General features: G+C 45.9%; 1 protein-coding gene across 2 annotated transcripts in view; it reads left to right on the top strand.

Annotated features, from left to right (window-relative positions):
* Positions 1-397: 397 nt before the first annotated feature.
* B4galt5 (beta-1,4-galactosyltransferase 5) overlaps positions 398-22,180 on the top strand; it is a 52,277-nt gene continuing 30,494 nt past the window's right edge. Inside the window, exon 1 of one of the 2 annotated variants that reach the window (XM_075963128.1) lies at positions 398-644. In XM_075963128.1, the coding sequence (XP_075819243.1) occupies positions 530-644 (115 nt within the window). In that variant the 5' untranslated portion in view covers positions 398-529. Of the gene's footprint in view, positions 645-805; positions 972-22,180 lie in introns of those variants that run through there. The other variant, XM_075963129.1, reaches the window with a different exon arrangement.

Here is a 22,180-nt window from a genome sequence, read left to right as displayed (position 1 = left end):
CCCTTCTCTCCTCCCTGTCAGGCCTCAGGCCCAGTCTCCGCCGAAATGCTTCTCAGGCTCGCGGCTACGCCCTTATTCCTCAGACTCCGCCCTTATCCCCCCCCAATCAGACCTCAGGCCGGGTCCTTGCCGGTGTGCTCCTCAGGCTCGCGGCGGCGCCCTTAGCATCAGGCCCCGCCCCCGTCCCGCCCCCACTGTAGGCCCCGCCCTTCTCCGGTCCCCGTCACACCAGCCTCAGGCCGGGTTCCCCCATCTGCTCCTCAGGCTGCGGGCCTTGCCCCCGCCCACCCCGGCCTCAAACTCCGCCCCTCCCGCTAGCCCCCGCCCCTCCTGCCCCGCCCCCGCCGCTGCGCTCCTCTGGCCGCCGGCCCCCCTCCCGCCTCATGTGGCCCGGCCCGCGGCGGCCGGCGGCTGAAAGCGGCGAGGCGGCGGCGCGCGAAGCCCGGAAGGCGGCGGCCGAGGCCCAGGCGGCGGACCGGAGCGGCGGGAGCGGGGCCCGGGCCGGCCCTCGAGCGGCCGCCGGCTCAGCATGCGCGCCCGCCGGGGGCTGCTGCGGCTGCCGCGCCGCTCGCTTCTCGCCGCGCTCTTCTTCTTCTCGCTGTCGTCTTCGCTGCTCTACTTCGTCTATGTGGCGCCCGGCATAGGTAGGAAGGAGACCCCGCGGCCACCCCACGCCCCTTCCCGCCGTGGCCCGCGCCGCCGCCCCGGCCGGCCCCGCGCTCCGTGACTCGCCGTTTCCTGCCGCGCCGCCCCGCAGCTCGCCCGCACGCGCGGCCTCCTCCCTGACGCAGCCGCCCGCGCCCCCCGCGGCCGCGCGTTGCCGCTGCCCAGACCCGGCGGGGCTGCGGGCTGCGCGCCCCTTTCCCCTCCCCCTCCTCCTTCCCCTGAGCCTGCTGCTCGCCCGCGGATCCTCGTAGCGGACCGGACCTGCTCTGGGGACCGATGGGAAGTTTGAATTGGCCCTGGAGGAGGTGCTGTGACAGGGGCCTTGGGGAAACAGTGCCAGGTGGAAGGGAGGGGGCGCTCAGAGAAGAGACGGAATGGGTTGCGATTCTCCTCCAAGGCCCGCCCTTTAGAGGGGGAGACGGTCTGGGGAGCAAACGAGCCTTTCCCGGAACAGAAGGGAGGCTGATGAGAAGGCAAAGGCTGCGTGAGGGTTAAGGGCAGAGGACACTGAGGTCAGATGTCCTGTATGACCTTGGGCCCTCAGCTTCTCTACTCTGTAAAATGGGGACATGAATCCCAGCCTCATCGGGTTCTAAGGAATGGAGAACCATAAGTGCCCCTTTAAAGCTTTTTATCTCCATAGCGGATGCCCAGAGTCTTTGAAATAAATAAATTCTGTTACAGGTAGTTTGGGGAACAGAAGGAAAAAGGTTTAAGGGATGCGACTTGTCTGCCTTAGCGTGGTCTTGGAGTTCTGGAGAAAACTTCACCTCATGGTGAAAAATGAGAAGATGCTGTTGGGGGTGGGGCCGACTCTGGATGGTTGGGTTGGGTGCCGCCGGTGGGGAAGTGCCTTTGCGATAGAGTAGTAACTGCTGCTGTGCCCTGTTGACCTGGCAACTCTGAACTGGCAGAGAAATTTCCAGAGAGACGGTGGAAGGTTCTCCCCTGATTAGTTTTTAAAGCTGGTTTCACTTGACGTTTAGATGTTGGTGTTTTGTACCGTCAGCCTCATCTGGGAAGATGGAAGAGCCAACATGAGATTGTCCTGACTGACTTGGTGAGCGGCAGCCCACTAGGGATGTATAATTTTTGTGGCTTGTTAGGCTTACTAAGTAAAAGGACAGGAATTGTGGCTGAACAAGAATAGATAAGTAATTAGTGGAATTAATTGAGAGGAGAGCTCATTAGCGAATAGGATATTAGGTTCTCGGAACATGGGTGTGAAGTGATGGGTCTAAACCTGGAGGCATCATCCAGTCAGATCCTCTCTTTTGTTCAAAAAGTGACGGGTGCTTCTGGTCTGTGTCTATATAGCCCCTGTATCTCCAAGGTGATCACTCTTTTGATAAGAAAGGATAGAAGCCAGACTCTCCAACAGAAATTCAACTTACTGACTTCAGATTCCTCAGTGGTCGATTTCAGGTCAGCGGATCCCCTGTGCCGCCACCACACTTAGAACCCCAAATCTTGTGTCACTGCAAGAGGAAACTTTTGACATTTCATTAGTAGCTTCTTCGAAGTATGCAAGAGAGCAGATCTATTGTGGATTCAAGTGTGTTGGTATAGAATAGGAACAGCAGGGCCGGGGTGTCGTTGGGTGGTAGAGTGGCACCTTGCATTGTGCAAGGTCCCCATTTGATACCTAGCACTGGAGACGGGAGGAGGGGGTGGAGAGAATCAGTAAAAAGGAGGAGTCTTAGGATCCGTATAACCACAGTTATATTTAGCTTTTTGGCTGTTTTATTTATCTTGCCTTTTAGAAAAAGATTTTTATTTTGTATGTTTGGATGTCTTGCCTGCATGGATGTCTTGCCTGCATGGATGTCTGTGCACCACATGCATGCAATGCTTATGAAGACCAGAAGAGGGCATTGGATCCCCTGGAACTGGAATTACAGATGGTTATTAGTCCCCATGTTGGCGCTAGGAACCAAGCCTGGTTCTCCCCCCAAAGCAGCAAATGTTGTTCTTTGCTGAGCCATCTCATCAGCCCCTTTCTATACCTTCCCTGTTAATGAACTTAGTTTTTCAAATGTCTAGTTTTCAACTGTGCTATGGTAAAGCTTCCTCAAAGGTTGAGGCAGTCTAGAGAATGTAAGGGTTTATGTGTCTTCAGATATAAAAACCCTATTTGAGATGGTTCTAAAAATGAGCTTAAGATGTGTATTGTGGCACATGCCTTTAATCCCAGCACTTAGGGGGCTGAAGCAAGAGGATCTCAGTGAGTTTGAGCTCAGTCTGGTCTATATAGTGAGACAGTGGTGAGTTTCAGGACAGCCAGAACTACATAGACCCTGTCTCAAAAACTTAAAAAGAGCTTAGAGGGTTGGAGAGATAGCCTAATGGTTAAGAGCACTGGTTGCTCCAGAGGCCTTGTGTTCAATTCCCAGCAGGTACATGGTAGCTCACAACCATCTGTAACTCTGATTCTAGGAGATCCATCCCCCTCTTCTGACTGCTGAATGTACTAGGTATACATGTGCATGGCCCACAGACATGCACATAGACAAAACACCTATATATATATATATATACAAAAAATTTTTATTTTTTCTTATTTTGAGACTGGGTCTTTATGTAGGCCAGGCTGGGGCTGGAGAGATGGCTCAGCCATTAAAGGCTAGGCTCACAACCAAAATATGTAGGCCAGGCTGTCCCAGAACTCACAGAGATCTGCCTGTTTCTATCTCCTGAGTGCTATGATTAAAGGTGAGTGTCACTATATCAATCCATATAAAGAACATAAAGTCGAACCAAATGAAATTGTATCTTGTAGGGGCTGGAGAGATGGCTCACTGGTTAAGAGCATTGACTGTTCTTCCAGAGGACCAGGGTTCAATTCCCAGCACCCATATGACAGCTCACAACTGCCTGTAATTCCAGTTCTGAGGGATCCAGCACCCATGGCGTCAATGCAAATAAAAATAAATAAATTTAAATAATTGTATCTTGTAGGCTGTGTATCAACCGTAGTTCAGTCTAGTATATTTCCAAATGGTGGCTGGTCTGTTTTTCTGGTACAGTGGAAAGTGGCAGACCTGACCTTTCTCCCAGATACCCCTCTCCCCTTGCACCTTCCTAATCCTTGCTTTTGACTCCATTTGTAACCCTTATGACCATGTGCCCTAGGACTAAGAGACATCACCCCTCCCAGAGTATATCACAACTTAGTGAGACCCCTTGTCCCAAAACAGACTTGAAACTGGAGAGATGGCTCAGCAGTTAGAACATTTGTTGTTCTTCCAGAGGACCCGATTTTGACTCCTAGCACCCACCTACATGGGAGGCTCACAACTGCCTCTAACACTCTTTAAGGGATCTCAAGTCCTCTTCTGGCCTTTTTAGGTACCTTCACACCTGTAGCACATGCATACACACACACACACACACACACACACACACGCTCGCGCATTCACAAATACACATTCTACGCATAAATGAAAAGAATAAACTTTTTTTAAAAACATGGGGCTATAATTCAGCATTAGAGTTCTCATCCAGTATGTGTGAGGCCCTGGTTTCAATCCCTACTTTTGGGGGCTGAGAATTGAAAAAGAAGAGGAAGGGGAGAAGGTATTTGGACATGAGGTATCCTTCCTTGAAGCCCTTCTCCACAGCCTGAGGAATGTTTCTTATCACTTTTACCTGCAGTGTTGACATACCCTCTCTTCTGGAGAAAACTTTGATCTTATTTATGACCCTCTGACTAGAGGAATTTCAGAGCTTAGAGGACCTCCAGGCTGACCGGGTCCTTTAAAGGAGAATGGGCTTGAGCTGCTCACAGATGCAGGTATAAAGTGCGATCTGATGGTCCCTTCTTTGGTAAGATGTGCAGGGCAGCTGACCTCCACCACTTGTTACAACAGGAACCCTTGGAGAGTGGCCCTGCACGCAGGCGGTCAGGGCTAACGGCACACTACTGATATTTTACTATTTGAAGTTCTGTTTTGCCATTTCAACCAATTTTTCTCTGTTTCTTTGACAGTTGAAGAAAGGAAGTGGGGAATGGTTTTCCTGTTTTGGTCTCTTAGTCCCAAGGAAAGTTTGGTTTGTGGCGAGTGTTTGGAAGACAAGAAAGAGCCAGTTGTTCAGATCCCTCCTGATTTGACCAAATAATTTTGTGGAAGTATTTGGATTTCCTCATGTGTGTGTGTGAGAAAGAGAGAATTGAGGGCTCAGTGAGTAAAACTCATGACCTGAGTTTGATTCCATGTGGAGGAAGGAGCTCTGACTTTTATAATCTCCCCATGGCATACCATAAATAAATAAACAAACAAATAAATAAATGTAATAAAAAGTAGGGAGATCGAGACAGGTCAGGGTTTTACTCACTCTAGCTTGGAGGCAAACCTTGAACTTTCAGTTCTCTTGCCTATACTCTTTCAGTATCTGGGATTGCAGGCCTTTCTTTGTGTTAAAAAAAAGATTGTACCTTGCTAGGTAGTGGTGGCACATGCCTTTAGTCCCAGCACTCAGGAGTCAGAGGCAGGCAGATCTCTGTGAATTTGAGTCCAGCCTGGTCTACAAATGGAATTCTAGAACAGCCAGGACTACACAGAAAAACCTGTCTCCCTAAACAAAACAAACAAAAGAAATTACACCTCAGTCAGGCTAATGAATGATTTAGTATATGGAATGCTGCTAGTTTGTTGACATTATAAAAAGATAGCTGAATTCTAAAAAAAAAAAGATTATACAGAAAGGACATGTTTTACGTATTCAAATAGATGTCTTTTTTTCTAATAAACATTGGAAATAAATGTTCAGATCTCTTTTAGTCTGTTATGGCAGGAAAAGCCTTTTGTTATTACTGTCTTCAAAATGCCTTATGAATGTCTCCATTACTTAACACATGGGGTTTTCTGGAGGAAACACAGTGGGGGTATATGGATTATTCTCCTCTAGAAAGTTAAATACCTTCTCCTATTAAGACTCCCCCCTCCCCCAGTGTTCCTTTTCCAACTCAGGTTCACAGATTGTGTTCTGTTGGGACATGGTCTCATGTAGCCTACGCTGGTCTCAGACTTGATCTGTGGCTAAGGATGAACTGAACTTCTGATCTTTCTTCCTCCAGCTCCCAAATTCTGAACAGATGTCTTTACATACAGCCCCCTGTTCTCCTTCTTTGGAGGGATCTGTATTTGGAGGTAGGCTGGATTATAGAAGGAACAGTTCACCTGCTGTCGGGGTGTGGGCCATGTCTTTGGTTCTCTCTGCAGAGTTCTTGCTTTCTATAAAGAAGGTGTTAGATTTGGAGTGAGCTGGTCTTTGGTTGTTTGAAAGGTGGATCTGCTTCTGTCTGACTGGTCAAGATCATGACAGCCAGGAGTGGGAGGGGCTCGCTTGCCATGTCTTTCTAGAGTTCTTTAGGAGAGTGACAATCCAAAACCACAATGGCCAAGATGCTGCTGACTCACCTGGACCCCTTGATTTGGCTTTTGTGACTGTTAAAGGGGAGGGACATGCCACCATTCAGAGGAAACCAGTAAGGTTTGGGAGAGCTGCTGAGGTCTGTCAGGAATAGTAGTGGAGGTGAGGCTAAGTAGATAGGGCTAATCAGAAGCCAGCAGGGTAGGCGTGGGCAGAGAGGCCTCGAGTCAGTCAAGAGCTATCAGGGAAGTCACAGTCATTCCTCAGGTCCCAGGACCTGCCTTTGACATTTTGTTTTTTGTAGATCACTGAGACAAAACGAATTAAGAAAATGGCTCAGTAAGTTGGCGTATGCATGCCTGTCTTGTTCCCAGATGTGGTCAGTTCTTACTGCAGCTTCATTTCAAAGATGGCATATCAGCCAGAGTTAAGAATTATAATGTCTCAGGGACACACATGTCATACAGATGATGGCAAGATCAGTTGCAAGAAACACATAGAAGCCGGGTGGTGGTGGCGCATGCCTTAAGTCACAATACTCTGGAGGTAGAGGCAGGCCTATGAGTTTGTTTTTTTTTTTTTTTTTAAATTAGTGGAGCATATTTTTTTGTTTTTTTAATTTATTTATTTAATTATTTATTTATTATGTATACAATATTCTGTCTGTATGCCTGAAGGCCAGAAGAGGGCGCCAGACCTCTTTACAGATGGTTGTGAGCCACCATGTGGTTGCTGGGAATTGAACTCAGGACCTTTGGAAGAGCAGGCAATGCTCTTAACCACTGAGCCATCTCTCCAGCCCAGGCCTATGAGTTTGAGGCCATCCTGGTGTCCAGAGCTAGTTCCAGGACAGCTAGGACTGTTACATAGAGAAACCCTGTCTCAAAAAACAAAACAAAACAAAAAAAAAACGAAAAAAGAAACATAGAAATGGTAGACAGTATGTACTGAAGGGCCAAGTCAGTCAGTCATCAGCAGACTTAGGTAGAGAGACTTCATTCATTTAGTCAACAGGTCATTTTGTAGCATCCCTCTTGTTCACTTTCATTGTGGGATAGCTTAGAAGTGGGGAGGGCAGAGTATTTCTACCCCTGTGGTCCCTTCTAGGGGAAGGTTTTGTGTTTTATTCTGATGGAGATGGGTTCATGCAAGAGAATTTTAAGATCTTGGGGTCAACCAGAGAGCCTGGTTGAAAGCTGAATGTGATACTGCCACTCATCAGTCTGTGGATGGCAGTTGTGGTGCTGGAGGACCAGGACATGTAGGGGCCCTGGAGCAGGAAATAGTAAGGGACTAGCAGGAGATGAGTGGGACCTGCATGCCCAGCTGTGGAGGACTGGGCCTTAGTTGAGGTGGCAGCTATACCTCTGTTCCAGTCAGCTCTGACTTCGAGAGCACTTTGTTCTCCCTTCCCTTACCTGTCCACAGAGGAGACTGCTTCTCTATGTGCTTGTCACAATTAAATTTGAGTGTGGGTGTAAAAGGGCTTGGTATAGAGCTGAGCCCAAAGCCTTTTACATTTGTTGCTGTTCCTGATTCAGATGGCCAACTGCTCTAAACTGCACTGGGACTGAGCACCATTCACACTTAGATGAAAACTTGCTGAGTCTTCTGCCCTGTGGATTGAAGAAACTGGACTGTAGAATAGAGTCACTTTCTGACTTCAGGTTGCATGAACTAGACCCTTTTGCCCTTTTCTGTGGTGCTGCGAAGATATAGCCTAGGCAAGCTCTCTACCAGAGAGCTCTACCCTAGCCCCAAGAACTCCTATTCCCTGGGAAAACTCTGCTGCTGTAAGTTGGGGAAAGGATTTGTGTGTGGTTCCCTGCCTTTTGAGGTGCTGCTGCTTGAGGACATTGGCCTGGCATCCAAGACTTGGAATCTACACTGATGTCTGTCTGGTAAAAGAAAAGAATGCCAAGGGTGGTCTGGGTGTCCCTGGGATGTTATCTGTCTTGGTTTCATCCTTTGCCCTGGGGTCATCTTTAAATTTTAATATGCAGAGAGGAGTTCCAGCCCCTCACCTCATCCTACTTTTCAGCAAACAGGGTCCATTGCACTTTCCCTCCAGTCCCAGCTTAGTGGATGTGAAGTGAAAAGAACAGTGCCTTGTGACTCACGCTTTGTATTTGGTGCCTTTGTGTGAGGAGCATTCAAATGGGATCCTCCCACAAATTGAATTCAGTTCCCCCAGCATGGGTGGCACCTTAAATAATTTAGAGAGTTGGCCCTTCTCGGATTTCCCACTTTCCCCCTTCTCTTTGTTAGCTTGGGTAAGCAGTTGGTTGCCCTAGGGCATTGTTCCTCTTCAGTGACACTGACACTGTCTATGGAAGGAGCCTGGATGCTGTTCCCAGGTGCCTTAGTTACCTGCATCATCAGTTAGCAATGGCTCTCTGAGGTAGGGAGTGGCCTAATTACGGAGATGACCTGTGCAGTAGAGTAGCCACTGTGGAGTGGTCAGAAAGCGAGCAAAGAATTAGACTGTAAATTAATCTCTGTATGCTAGTGGGCACAATTCTTAGTTATTTTTAATAAAAGTCAAAGACATTGTAATAAATACCAGTATGCAGAACTGTTTTCTCCCTCCAAGTGTTCTGAACACCTTAATTTTTTATTTTATTTTATTTATTTATTTTTTTTTAGAGACAGGGTTTCTCTGTAGCTTTTTGGTTCCTGTCCTGGAACTAGCTCTTTTTTTTTTTTTTTAAATATTTATTTACTTATCACGTATACGACATTCCCTCTGCCTGTATGCCTGAAGGCCAGAAGAGGGCACCAGATCCCATCCCAGATGGTTGTGAGCCACCATGTGGTTGCTGGGAACTGAACTCAGGACCCTTGGAAGAGCAGGCAACGCTCCCAACCACTGAGCCATCTCTCCAGCCGTGGAACTAGCTCTTGTAGACCAGGCTTGCCTCGAACTCACAGAGATCCGCCTGTCTCTGCCTCCCGAGTGTTGGGATTAAAGGCGTGCGCCACCACCGCCCGGCTGTGAACACCATAATTTATAGGCGTTTAAACTTATTGCTTAATTCTGTGTCTAGTAAAGTGGGGACTTGGAAAGATGAGAAAAGAGAAAATGTGTTTTTGTCTCATAGAACTGCTGATTATGAAGGGTCTGGGTTTTTTTTTGTTTTTTTGTTTTTATATTTTTTTATATTTTTGAGAAAGCTATGTAGACCAGGATGGTCTTGAACTGAGAGATCTACTTGGCATCTGCCTCCTGAGTACTGGGATGAATGATGGTGTCACTCTGCTGAGCCTAGAAGATATGCTGAAAAAACTTTTTTTTTTTTGACAATTTCATGTAGCTCAAGTTGGCCTCAAGTTTATTGTATCGGGAGAGTATGACCTTGGCCTACCATCCTCCTGCCTGTTCCTCCTCAGCAGGCCTGTGCCACTGTGGCCAGCTCAGACTTTGTATGTGCTACACAAGCACTGTACCAGTGAGCGACAGTAACCACTCCTATTTGTCTGGTTTTTAGATGTGGTCTCTCTGTGTTGATCAGGCTGGCCTTGAACCCAAGATCCTGTCTCTGCAGGGATTACAGCTATGAGCCAATATATCCAGCTTCATGCAGGAGCTGATTCTCTTAGGCCACTGTGGATCATGAACTAGTCATGGAGCACTGGGGACCCTCCCTTGAATGGGCATTACTCAGTACCTGTGACCTCTTTCCTGTTTCGGCACCTGATATTCTGCTCAAAAATGACCAATCTCAGTAAAGATGACCTCAGTCTCCCTCTGATTACCACCATAAAAGCCCACTGGGCAGGGCAGCCGGACAGTATTCCTCCTTTAGAGCCCTTCCCATGCTTGGGAATTCTTTCCCATGTTTCCTTAATAAAACTGCCATTCATTCTGCTCGCTCCATGTTGCAGTTTCCTTATTCTTGGACATGAGACAACAAACTTGGAAACTGTATCCTAGCTCCCCAAGTTAAACCCACCAAGAGAAAGACTCCATTTTACGAAAACAGCTGGATCAAGCTGAGGAATTCTACTTTTATGTGTTTGTACACAAAGCCTAAAGTGTTTGTGCTCAGTTTATCTTTTGGACCAGTGGACCATTTGTGATGCTCAGAAAATAATATTTTCTACATAACACCGCTGCCGTATTTGTGTTAGCTAAACCTTTATTGTCATTCAGAAGAATGACAAAATTGTTGATTGTAGGGAGACTGACTTGTTTTGCAATCCTGGGGAGTCCCTAATTTTGCACGTGTGTAGGGGTCTACCATCCCATTATATGGAAAATTCTGAAATAAAGTATTTGGATTTTGGATGGAAGAAATTTTTTTTGATTTTTTTTTTTTGAGACAGCGTTTCTCTGTAACTTTGGAACCTGTCCTGGAATTAGCTCTTTTAGACCAGGCTGGCCTCAAACTCATAAGGATCCGCCTGCCTCTGCTTCCCTAGTGCTGGGATTAAAGGCGCTGCTACTAGGTACTAGGTAGGTACTAGGCGCTACCTACCTGGCTGGATGGAAGAATTTTTAAGGTATTTATTTATATATATGTATGTATGTATGTATTTATGTATGTTGTATGTGAGAGAGTGTCCAGGCAGGTCAGGTCAGGCATTCATGAGTCACCTGGTGTGGCTGCTGGGAACCCAACTCTAGTCCTCTCAGAGGGCAGCGAATGCTCTTAACTACTGAGCCATCTCTTCAGTTCCGGGATCAGAATTTTGCTTTTATGTTTTACTTTAGAGGAGTTTTGCATCTTTTTTTTAAAAAAAAAAAAAAAAAACTTGATTTACTAAAAGTTACTATTTGAGGAAGTCAAATCAGACAGACCTGAAAGGACAGGCTTAACACCCCCTTCTCCAGGGTCTCACCGGGCAGCATACACCTTTAATCCCCGCACTTAGGAGGCAGAGGCAGGCGGATCTCAGTGAGTTTGAGGCAAACCGGGTCTACAAAATAAGGCAGCCAGGGCTACATAGAGAAATCCTGTCTGAGGGGGGAAAAATCCAGGGCCTCCATGGTTAGCCCAGTGCTGAGCCACACTGCTCATAGCCACAGAATGACTGAACAAGTCACAGTGTACTGCTTATATATGTTTCTTTTTGACTCAAGACTGTCCTCCAAGTTTTGATGGAGGCTAGCCTTGAACTCCTTATCCTATTGCCTCTACCTCCTGAGTGTGGGGAGGAGCCACCACATCTATCCTGTGTGAATTGTGTGTAAAAGCATTTGGTCTCTAAAATAAATACTCATTTTTCTCTGTATCCTCAGAGTAATGATAGGGCATTTTCTGGGTTGTAATTTCCTTGCATCTGGATTGGCAGCAAACACTGTGTACACTTCCCAGATTAATGAGGGAAGAAGAAACACACACATTAAGTTCCTGTGTGGTGGTGCATGCCTGCAATTCAAGCACTCCCAACACAAGAGGCAGGTGGATCTCTGTGAGATTGAGGCCAGCTTGGTCTACAGAGTGAGTTCTAGGTCAGCTGGGGTTGTCACTGAGGCCCCAGGTAGCTAATGGTGATCCTTTTCTTCTTTTGCCCTTTCCTCCCAGGTGTTGTATAATAGGCTTGGGCTACCAAGTCTGGTTTCATGCAGTGCTGAGGATTGAACCCAGAACTTTACGCGTGGTGGACAAATACTTACCAAGTGGCTACATCCCCAGCCCCAGGTTTTTTTGTTTTGTTTGTTTGTTGTTGTTGTTTTTCTAGGCAGGGTCTTTCTTTGTATCCCTGGCTGGCCTGGAACTCGATTTATAGACCTGGGTGACCTGGAATTCACCGATCTGCCTGCTTCTGCCTCCTGTGAGCTGTAATTAAAACTGTTTGCTGTTGGGCAGTGGTGGTGCACACCTTTAATTCTAGCACTCAGGAGGCAGAGGCAGGAGAATCTCTGTGAATTTGAAGCCAGCCTGGTCTACAGAGTGAGTTCCAGCTGGGATAGCCAAGGCTACGTAGAGAAATGTTGTCTTGAAAATGAACTAGGGGGAAGGGGAAGGGGAGGATAGGGAGAGAGAATTGTTAGGTGTAGTGGGACGCTAGGAAGGCGGAAGCTATGGAAGTTCAAGGTCAAGGGCACACAGTAGGTGCCAAGCCAGCCTGGACTGTTAGAAACATGTCTTCAGAAGAAAAGCCCTGTGGTAGGAGTGAACTGGTATCTCATTCTGGTTTCAGTCTTCATTTCCCTGTTGGTACTTAACACTTTCTGTGTTGGTTGGCTACTGTGTAATACTTGGAATAATATTAAACCTTTATCAGATGTACTATGTATTTGTGTATTAATATATTTACTTTTACTCTGTGGCTTGTCATTGTTATTTTCCTAATAATGTGTTTTGAGGCACAAAAGATAAAATAACTTAGTTTTATTTTCAGTGCTAGGGCTTAAGTCTAGAGCCTACCTGTGAATGATGGCTAACAGCGGTTGATCTCAGCACCCAAGGATGAGGCAGAATTGCTTTAGTTCAAGACCAGAGTGAAAAAAAACCAAACTGGGCTACAGAGTAAGATCCTTTTAAAAAAAAAAACAAAAAAACAAACAAACAAAAAAAACCAGCTGACCTAGTGAAACTCCCCCAACTGCTTTCAGTGCTGACACTTCTGCCTTTTGCCTGAGGTCTGAGATTGCTAACGGGTTTTTGAAAGGACGGAGTGAAAGTTTCTTTCTCATGATCTACGTATACTTTTTTTTTTTAAATTGAGACAGTGCTTCTCTGTGTAGCCCTGACTGTCCTGGAACTCTATAGACCAGGCTGGCCTCGACCTCACAGAGATCCACCTGCCTCTCCCTCCCAAGTGCTGGGATTAAAGGCGTGTGCCACCACCCACCACCTGGCATATTCTTAGTTATTTTAAGACGTGGTTTTATGTAGCCCATACTTGCCTCAAACTGGTAGCAGCAGTTCTCCTGCCTCAGTCTCTCTCAGTGCTCAGTGCTGGGATTGCAGGCGTGCCCTCTGTGATTGCTGATTTTAGATTATTTTTAAGAAGTTCATCTGCTTGTCAAACCTAAAATATTCCATTCAGTATTTTAAGTGTTGGAAGCATCCTGTGACCACTTCCAATGAACAGGTTCAAGCCATATTGTCCATGTTTCCCTTTTACTGATTATTTTGTTAAGTAGGGCTAAAATATAACTCAACATGTTAACATTTTCTGCTTCTAAATGCTGTTCTCTAGTAATTCATGCAAGACAAGGCTACTACATTTTTATGTGAGACAATACAGTTTCAGGGTTAAACAAACAGTGAGATTTGGAAAACGCAGCTCCATTATCTGTTTCCATCTGTATTTTCTAAACAAGAAGTTCTTTAACCCTGTGCCACCTCTCTATCCCTAAGGTTTATTTTTTTTTTTTGTTTATGTGTACGTAGAGGTCAGAAGAGGAAGTCAGATTCCCCTCGAGCTGGAGTTACCAGCAGTTGTGAAGCCACCCCCACATGGATGTTGGGAACTGAACTTGGGTCCTCTGGAGAAGCAGTGCACACTCTTACCATTGAGCCATCTTCCAGCTACTGAAGTGTGTAAAGAGGGTCTTGGCAGCACACCACTATATAATCCCAGTATTTGGGAGGCAGAGACAGGAGGACTGAGGGTTCAAGGTCTTTCTAGAGTTACATAGTAAGACCATATCAGTGTGACACTTAGTAGGTGCTCAGAAAGCATTTGTCTTGCATCATGAACCTGCTTCCTGTCCCTCCAGCACTTCTCCAGCAGACTGGCTAGTGACTGTTTTCACGCAGCAGCTCTATGCTGCTGGCCCCAGGCCTCTCATTCAACAAGTTCATGGGCCTTGATGCTCTTGGTCACCACTGTAACCCTGGTTCCCATACTATCAGATGCTCTGAAAGGACTTGTTGATAAATGTTGGGCAGTGAAGGTGGAGAGATTTGAGATTCTGAGCGGTCCCTGTTGCTGGAGTATGTTGACACTCTCACTACTAATCAAAACTCGGCTAAGAACATTTTGGATTTGTAAAAATGCTGATTACGATCTAAAATATGAATCAGCACAGTTTCAGAGTCATCATGCCCATTGAAATCAGATGCTTGCTGGCTATATGAGGGACAGGTCTGTTGTAGGGCCATATTTTCTACGTGGTGTGACAGCCAAGGTCTCGGGCCGTGGTTTTCAAGGCAGTTACTGTCCTGCCAGACCACCTGTGGCTACCTAACAAAAGGCTCAGGATGGGCTGCTCCTTCTCTTTTGTTACTATGTAGATCGCCTGGGAAGAGGTGTGGATTCCAAGCTGGTGACCGAGTTGCAGGTGTGACTGTACTCCCACATTCTGGAAAGAGAATATTAATGAGCTTCCATTACCTTAATTAATTATGGTTTACCTGGGGGGGGGGATGGGACACGGGGATAAAAGGTGTTTGAGGATCACGCTGGTGATCTTCAGACTCCCTTCCCATATTGCTGTGTGAACTGTGTCTCATTTTTTTTCCCATGTCTCTGCACCGGTCCAGTTAGGGAAAAGTAGTTTTATGTTGGGGCATTGGACCCCGACAGTCTGTGAGCTGTTGACAAGTGGGAGGTTCTCCCTCAACCCTCAATTTAGGACTCAAGATAGGTTTTAACCATGTTTTCAAGTATATACAGTGTGGTGCTGTACACCACAAGTGAGTGCAGCATTGCTTTTTTTATCCTTAGCCTGGAGTCTTTAAGGTAAAAATCACCAATAAACATAAGGACACAGTCCGCCCTGACTTAGAATATAAGCTGCTGTGGGTGTTGTTTCTAGTTTTAATTAGAGGCATACTTAGCTCCATGGTTCCCATGTTTCCATGTTTTCATGCTTTGTCTTTGGGATTCACACATGCTGCCTGTCATCCCTCTGAGTTTTTTAAGTCAAGGTTCACTATGGTTTAAACTGGCCTGGAACTTTGGTAGTCCTCCTGCCTTAGCTTCTGGAGTGTTGTGATTACAGATGTACTCACCATGCCCAGCCCAAAGTTTGCAAAGAGGCATTTTTTTGCTTAGGATCTGGAAATGTTGGTTCTTTGAAGGAGAGTGAAGAACCAAGCTGTTTATGAAATTGCCACCCATGTGAGAAGCCTGTTCCTCATGGGAGCTACTCTCCCATGCTCTGTATGAGCACAAGGTAGGAAGAGCTCCTTTCCATTCCAGCAAGGCCAGGGCACATCCTGGAGTCATCTGCAGGGCTGTTGGATCTCCCACTCTGGCCTGGGCTACCAGTCTGAGCCAGTGAGAAGCTGGAAGGGGGAAGAAGTCAGAGGTTGGTTTGGCACTGTTGATTTTGTTTTGCTGTTGACTTGGGAGGCTGGCTTCTTTTCACTCTGGTTTAAAGTATTAAGAATCTTAAGATTTGTAGGAATTAGAATGTTGAGATTTGTTCAGATTTCACTTGGCACAAGGGAAGGTTAACTTGAATTTTAAGAGCTACTTTGGGGTTTGGCTTTAGGCTCATGCTAATTTGCTTCCTTAGTAATGACTTTATTATAGAAAACCTCAGAGCTACAATAAAATGAATAGTATAGTGGACCTCCATGATGTGACTAGGGATTTACCATGAAACAAAGTGGAAGGGCTGGCTGAAAGAGCCCCTCCCTGCCCCAGCATAAAACAGAATGCAAGCCAGAGGTCTGCTAGTCTGTAACCTGGACCTTTGAAGGTTTGAGTGACTGGACTTCATTCCTTCAGAGGCCTGTGATCTCAGGTGCCATCCTGTGAAAAACGATGACAGACAGTGGGTAAGCCTGCAGGGACAGCAGGAGGATTGAAAGATCGTATGCAGATGCTTGAAGTCCAGTACCAGTTCAGACAAATGTCTCCTTACTGTCCCTGTGCCCTCACTACCATGCTGGGTAGGTGAGTGGGAAGCTTCCTGTCTATAGATTAGAATCTAGTGAATGGCACATGCAAGGCCTGAAGCTCTTGGTCTCAGTGAAATTCCTACCACTCCCAACCTTTACTCTTGAAATTCAGAACTTCTGCAGGGACCATGTCTTCCCAGGCTGTGGTAGACCTGGAGGGTGAAGGGGCCTGTGCCCCGGAGGCTCTGCTTTCGAGTATAGCACCTGTGTGTTGCCATGCCCTTGGCCCTCCCTCTGAGAAGCTGTTACTAATTTCTACTGCGCTTAATTTATACCAGCCCTGGGCAGAGCCATGTCTGTACTTGCAAGGGAAAAGCCCTGCAGAAGCACCTGCCAGCCCGCCTCTGGCTCTTGTGGTTTGTTTTCAAGATCATTGCCCAATAACCACCAGTTAAACACTACAGATCTAATTTTAATGTTATTAGCCCTGCTAACTTATTAGTGCTAATTAAAACAGTAAAACAGATGGCACATTCAGAGCTGATGCTTCAGGTATGTTGTGTGTTGGAAAGCAGACTCTTCATTGGATTGTGTCACTTGCCAGAAGACTGTTGTGAGCTGTGTCATCAGACATGTACCTTCTGAGGTAAATCATGTTTGACTAGGTTTTTGGGGAAGGAGGGTCGAGACAGGGTTTCTCTGTAACTTTGGAGCCTGTCTTAGAACTCGCTCTGTAGACCAGGCTGGCTTTGAACTCAAAGAGATCCACCTGCCTCTGCCTTCCAAGTAAGTACTGGGATTAAAGGTGTGCACCACCGCCCCAGCCTTGACTAGGTTTTAACACATGTTGCCATTCTTGTTCTGTTGGAACAATATTTTTGAACCATTAAGTCAAGTTTAAGAGTGATAAAGGGAAATGACACTTATTTACTCCTGCACACCTCTGTCACCATGTTAATTTCTGTTTTTTTCAATGAACACAGGTTCTTGAGAAGGCTGAGGTGAAGAACGTAATGGTTGAGTCAGGGCCGGACTTCTATAGAGTACTCTTTTAGCTCACTCTCTTTTCTTTCTGTCACTTTTTCTCTTTCCTTCTTTTATTTTGAGATGGTTTGAACTCTGGATTTCTAGGTTCTGCTCTCCAAATGGCCTCTGCTATTTGTAGTCTTTTCAAGGATAGTTGTTTCTCTGTTGTAACTATAAATACAATATCTGGATGTAAGATTATTTCTGGTAGGGATTTTTGATATGGAAACCATAAAAAATGTTGTCTTTGTTGGTATATAAAATATTTGACCCTTTGGTCCCAAATCTACTTAATGTCATTCCTAAATACTATTGAAAAAGTTAAGGAGAATCTCATATTCCAGCGAATGGTGTGACACTCCGTTAATTGATGTGGAAGTTTAACAGTCTAATGGTTGGTTCAGTAAAGCAGAGAACCTGTGTGGGCCTGGCGATTGCTGTGTTCTTTGGTTGATCTGAGCAGGGGCCTTTTAGGGATTAGGAAACTGTCTGGGGTTGAGTCACGCTGCTGCTTGGCTTGGTGTCCGTTGTTTTGAGCTGGAACCAAAGGGCCAGTGCTCTGTGTTGCCTGTGTTTCCTTTCTCTGGTCCTGCACTGCTGTGGGCACGGTGGCCTGGCTTGTCCCTGGTTCTGTGGCGGCAGGAGTAGAGCTTAGTTAGTGTAGGCCTTCAAGGGTGGTGCCTTTCCCATTCTTTTAGTCACTCAGGATATCCCCATGCTTCTGAGTTATTGGAGATGACCGGCTTGAGGTTAGACAAGATGGTTTCTTTTTCCACTCTTTTAAAGAATATCTGTGTGTACCATGAGAATGCCATTGGTGGAGTGCACTTACTTGTCTATAAAGGTGATTATATTAATTTATTGTGTAGTTAATTTTGTCACAGCATGATGTAAATAGTCTTAGAATTCATGATACCATGTAAAGTTGTTTAGTAAAAAATAGCATTTACAAGGGGCAGAGTAGGCACAAGTTTCACTAATGGCATATGTTAAGAAGAGAATCCTAGCCGGGCAGTGGTGGCTCACGCCTTTAATCCCAGCACTCAGGAGGCAGAGGCAGGTGGATCTCTGGGAGGTCGAGGCCGCCTGGTCTACAAGAGCTAGTTCCGGGACGGGCACCAAAGCTACAGAGAAACCCTGTCTCGAAAAACCAAAACCAAAAAAAAAAAAAAAAGAAGAAGAAGAAGAGAATCCTAGTGCTAGTAAGGTGACTGACTGATTTATGAGGTAAAAATACCTGCCACCACGCCTGGCGACTGCAGTTTAGTCACCAGGACTCAACACGAACCTAAAAAAGTTTGAAACGTGAAATGGTTAGGAAACACCATAATGTAGTTCATGTAAACATCTTCAAGTTTACTCGTGGAAGTGGCATGCAAAGGGAGCTGTGCCTGGTTCTCGTGTGGCCAGAGTTTTCTGAAGCAGCAGGTGGGTACGATTGGACTGGCATCCCTGCAGTGTGAGTGTGCATGTCGATGAGTCTGTTCAGCTGTTCCCTAGGGATGAAATTGCATTGGCGTACATGGAGTTCTGCTCATTGTTCCCAGAGATTTCAGTTCTTTTAGAACAAACTTGCATTTTCAAAACAAACATTTTAGATGGATCGATCATAAGATAAAATGTGATATATTTGAGTAGTATATGAAAATAATTTAGAATATTTATTTTATATGTATGTATATGTGCCTGTTTGAATTTATGTGCACCACATGCATGCAAAGACCAGAAAAGGGTGTCAGATCCCTGGAACTAGAGTTGCAGATGGTTGTGAGCTGCTCCTAACCACTGAGGCTCCCCTGCAGCACCCCGTTCTGTTATTGACACAAGGTTCTCTCTTCCTGCAGATTCTTCTAGGGTGTGTTTTTCAAACAAACAAATAAACAAGCGGATATGCAAAAGGAGACTTAACCATATGATTAAGAAGTTAACAGGAATCTTGACTGACATCTAGTCCTGAGATCATTAAGGGGATGGGGGAGAGTTCTCAGGATCAAACCCAGTGCTTTCTGCTTGCTAGGCGAATGCTCTACCACTGACCTGTACCACCAGACCACTCTACCTCAACAAAGTCCCTTTGCTGTCACAGGATCTGGGTCATAGTCATTGTGTTTATTATCCTGTTTCTTTGGCCCCCTGGAAAAGTTCTTCAGTTCTCAATTTTCAGGACTGTGACACTGTTGATCTTGGATGACAGGCCATCTGCTCCATACAGGTCTCTCACACCGAGTTTGTCTGATATTCCTCATAGTAGATTCGATCTGTGTCTTTGGCAGCAAGATTTCATGTGTGATGATGTAGAACTCTAGTCTGTCCCTTTGTTAAGGAGGTTCATGTGGTTACGGTCTGCTGTGTGATCCTTTCCCTGTTTCAGTTTAGTCAAGACTCTGTGGTGTTCTCTGTCATGTTTACCTTACTACCAATGTGAATTTAGGGTTCTATCTTATGTCTGTCTGCCTATTTATCCAAGGGGCAGCAGATGGAACCCAGGGCCTTGTGCCTGCTAGGGCAAGTGGCCTACCACTGAGCTGTATTCCCAGCCTTTGTTATTATTTTTTATATTACATTTATTTATTGCATGTGGGCTTGCATGTGGCAGTCAGAAGACAGCTTGTGGGAGTCATTTCTTTCTACCATGTGAGTTTCAGGAATCAGGCATGAGCTGCTGAGCCATCTTGGTGAATGTAATGTGTATGTGCATGCATGTATGTGTATATACACACATATGTATATATTGTACATGTGTGCATGTGCGTGTGCACACACACACAGACATACACATATATATATCAGCATGACCCTGCCAATTTTAATCTGTTATTTAGTTATTTGCATGCTCCACTGTGTTGATTGGGCTAATGACACCATTTTCACCTTGACATCCATCTGTCCCCATCCTTCCTGAACACTTTTCTTTCTGAATGACAAAGTGTTCCATGAACATTTTGTGTTTCCTGCCCAGATGGGAGCCAGCTATTTCTCCACAGAACTTAATCTTCCTAGTCGGGCATGGGTTGGGGAAAGAATTTCTTGTTGCTGGTGTGTACCTTGCTCTGGGGGAGCTGGTTCCTAGGTTTTGTCATTTAGCCCTTGTCATTTCATTGAGTTTCCTGTGGTGTGAGACGCCCATCTTGCTTGTCCACAGGCAGCATCGTGGCTCTCTCTATGTTCCCTGGTCAGTCTCCCTCCCATGTCTGCTTGGCAGATGCAGGTACCTTAAACCTAGTAGCCCAAGACTTCCAGAGCTTAAGAGAATTTTCCTCATCAGAATCCCCTGGTTTTTGTTGGGTAGAACTGCCACAGAACCCCATAGGTCTGTCCCCAGCAGAAATCTGAAGTCTCCATTGATGAGACTGAACCGGATGTTAACCCAGTATGGTACTTTCGTCACTGGGTTGAGCCTTTTGATTTAGAAAGTTGTAGTGGAAAAATAAAAGCGGATGCTGCAGTGTGTGGGAGCTCTGGCACTGGCTTGCTGTGCCCTCTAATAAGCCCTAGCTGCACTAGGGGCCCCTCTAGGCCCAGTGTTATGTTACCCATCCAAGCCTATTTCCTGTGCAGAGAAAAGGGCTTTGAAGTAAGGAGCAGAACTTCCTAACTTCTCTAGAAACGGCTGAAAGTGAGTCTTACAGCACACTCCCCTGGCTTACTGTATAAGAGCCCTGATAGCTTGAGGGCCTACATGGTGTCTCCAGCTCCATTCTTGTCATTGCCCTATAACCACTATGTGTTTGTGAGATATTTTCCAGGGGAAGGGCTGATTACTTTTGTGCCCTCGTCCCTTTCAGGAATTCCCCTTTTGGCAGTCCATGGTGAGGTGGCTGTCTAGGGGTTGAGGCTCTTCCTATGTAGATAGAGTGGTGTCTTCATGCAAAGCTGCTGCCTACGCTGCCTCATCCTGACCTTGCTACCTGTTCGCAATACCCTCTAACTGTAAGCGCCTACCTACCTCATGCCACAGGGTCTTAGGTGTGGAACCACCAGCCACCCAGGCATTTGCATATGTGTGTGCTAGGCCTGGCAAGCACTAAGCAGCTCCCCTCAGAGCTGTACCTCAAGCCAGGCTTTTTTTTTTCAAGTTTTGTGAGAGGGGAGGGTTTTTCTGTGTAGCCCTGGCTGTCCTAAAACTCGCTCTGTAGACCAGACTAGCCTTGAATTTAGAGATCAACCTGTCTCTGCCTCTGCCTCTGAAGTACTGGGATTAAAGATGTGCACCCCCACCACCAGGCTTCAGAGCCAGGCTTTCAGGTGAGAAAAGGAAGCCAGTCATTTAATGATGTCTAATCTAATCATGAGAATAATAAGGCCATTCTCATTCAGCTCCCAGACTCCTAATGGCTGAGGTATAAAAAGTGGTCTAGCCCCACAGTTTATGGGCTGTAGGACACTTAGCAAGACAAAGAGAAACCCACTCATCCCTGCCCTGACCTGAGAATCAGCCACCCTTTATGTTCCTGTTGTAGCTTGCGTTTGACTGGCTTTGTGGCTTTGGGCAAATTTGAATCTCTTCTGTTGTCTCATGAGGAGAGGTAATAGTTTCTTCCAACAGTGAAATGTTTGGTGAGGTCCTCAATGGTGAGTGTTTCCAGTAAGTGCCACTGCCACTTAGATTCTACCTAGTGGGCAGTTATGTTTTTAGACACAATTTCTGGTGGATTCATATACAGAGAGTAAGCCAGTGGATCTGAAGTGGATAGCTCATTCAAGAGTACTGGGCCCACCTTGTATATTTTTGGGAAAACAGGGGAGTGGAATGTTGGAGATATTCATAGATTTACCCATCTTCCCAATCAGTGCTCCATAGAAAGCTTATAATGCTTTCTGTAACAGTGTAGCCCTAGAATAGAAACAGCACAGTGGACATACCTGTTAATTACAGAATTCCGGCTTCAGTGAATAAGTATAAGAAAGCTTGGCAGGTGAGAATACTGAGAACATAAAGTAAAACTGTAGGGTACAGCTTTAAGCAGGCTAGCCACTGTCCAGCTCGTGGACAAGTGCAGTGCCTAGGAGTTTGTGTTGGGAGAGCCTGGTTGTACAAAGGTAAATTGGGAAGGAAGGACATGAACATACCTGTAAGGTGATGGTACTAAAATCATTCACATAGGGGTCATTTCAGGTCAACTAGTGACTGCAGCTTCTCCCTCCCTTAGTAGCCGTTAGTTATTTGGGATTAAAAAACAATATATTCGGGGATGACTTGAAGATACTTGCCAACAATCCTGACAGTCTTGAGTTTGGTCCTGGGACCCAACCATATTAATACATAGAAAATGACTCCCAAAAGTTGTCCTTTGATCTTCACACACTCACTGTGGTATGCATGTGCCCCCAACACGTACCACAAATAAAGATCATTTTTAAAATAA

Source organism: Microtus pennsylvanicus, chromosome 2 (assembly GCF_037038515.1).
Source record: "Microtus pennsylvanicus isolate mMicPen1 chromosome 2, mMicPen1.hap1, whole genome shotgun sequence".
Taxonomy (NCBI): domain Eukaryota; kingdom Metazoa; phylum Chordata; class Mammalia; order Rodentia; family Cricetidae; genus Microtus; species Microtus pennsylvanicus.
The sequence above is the reverse complement of the archived record's forward strand: the minus strand, read 5'-3'. Positions and strand labels throughout refer to the sequence as shown.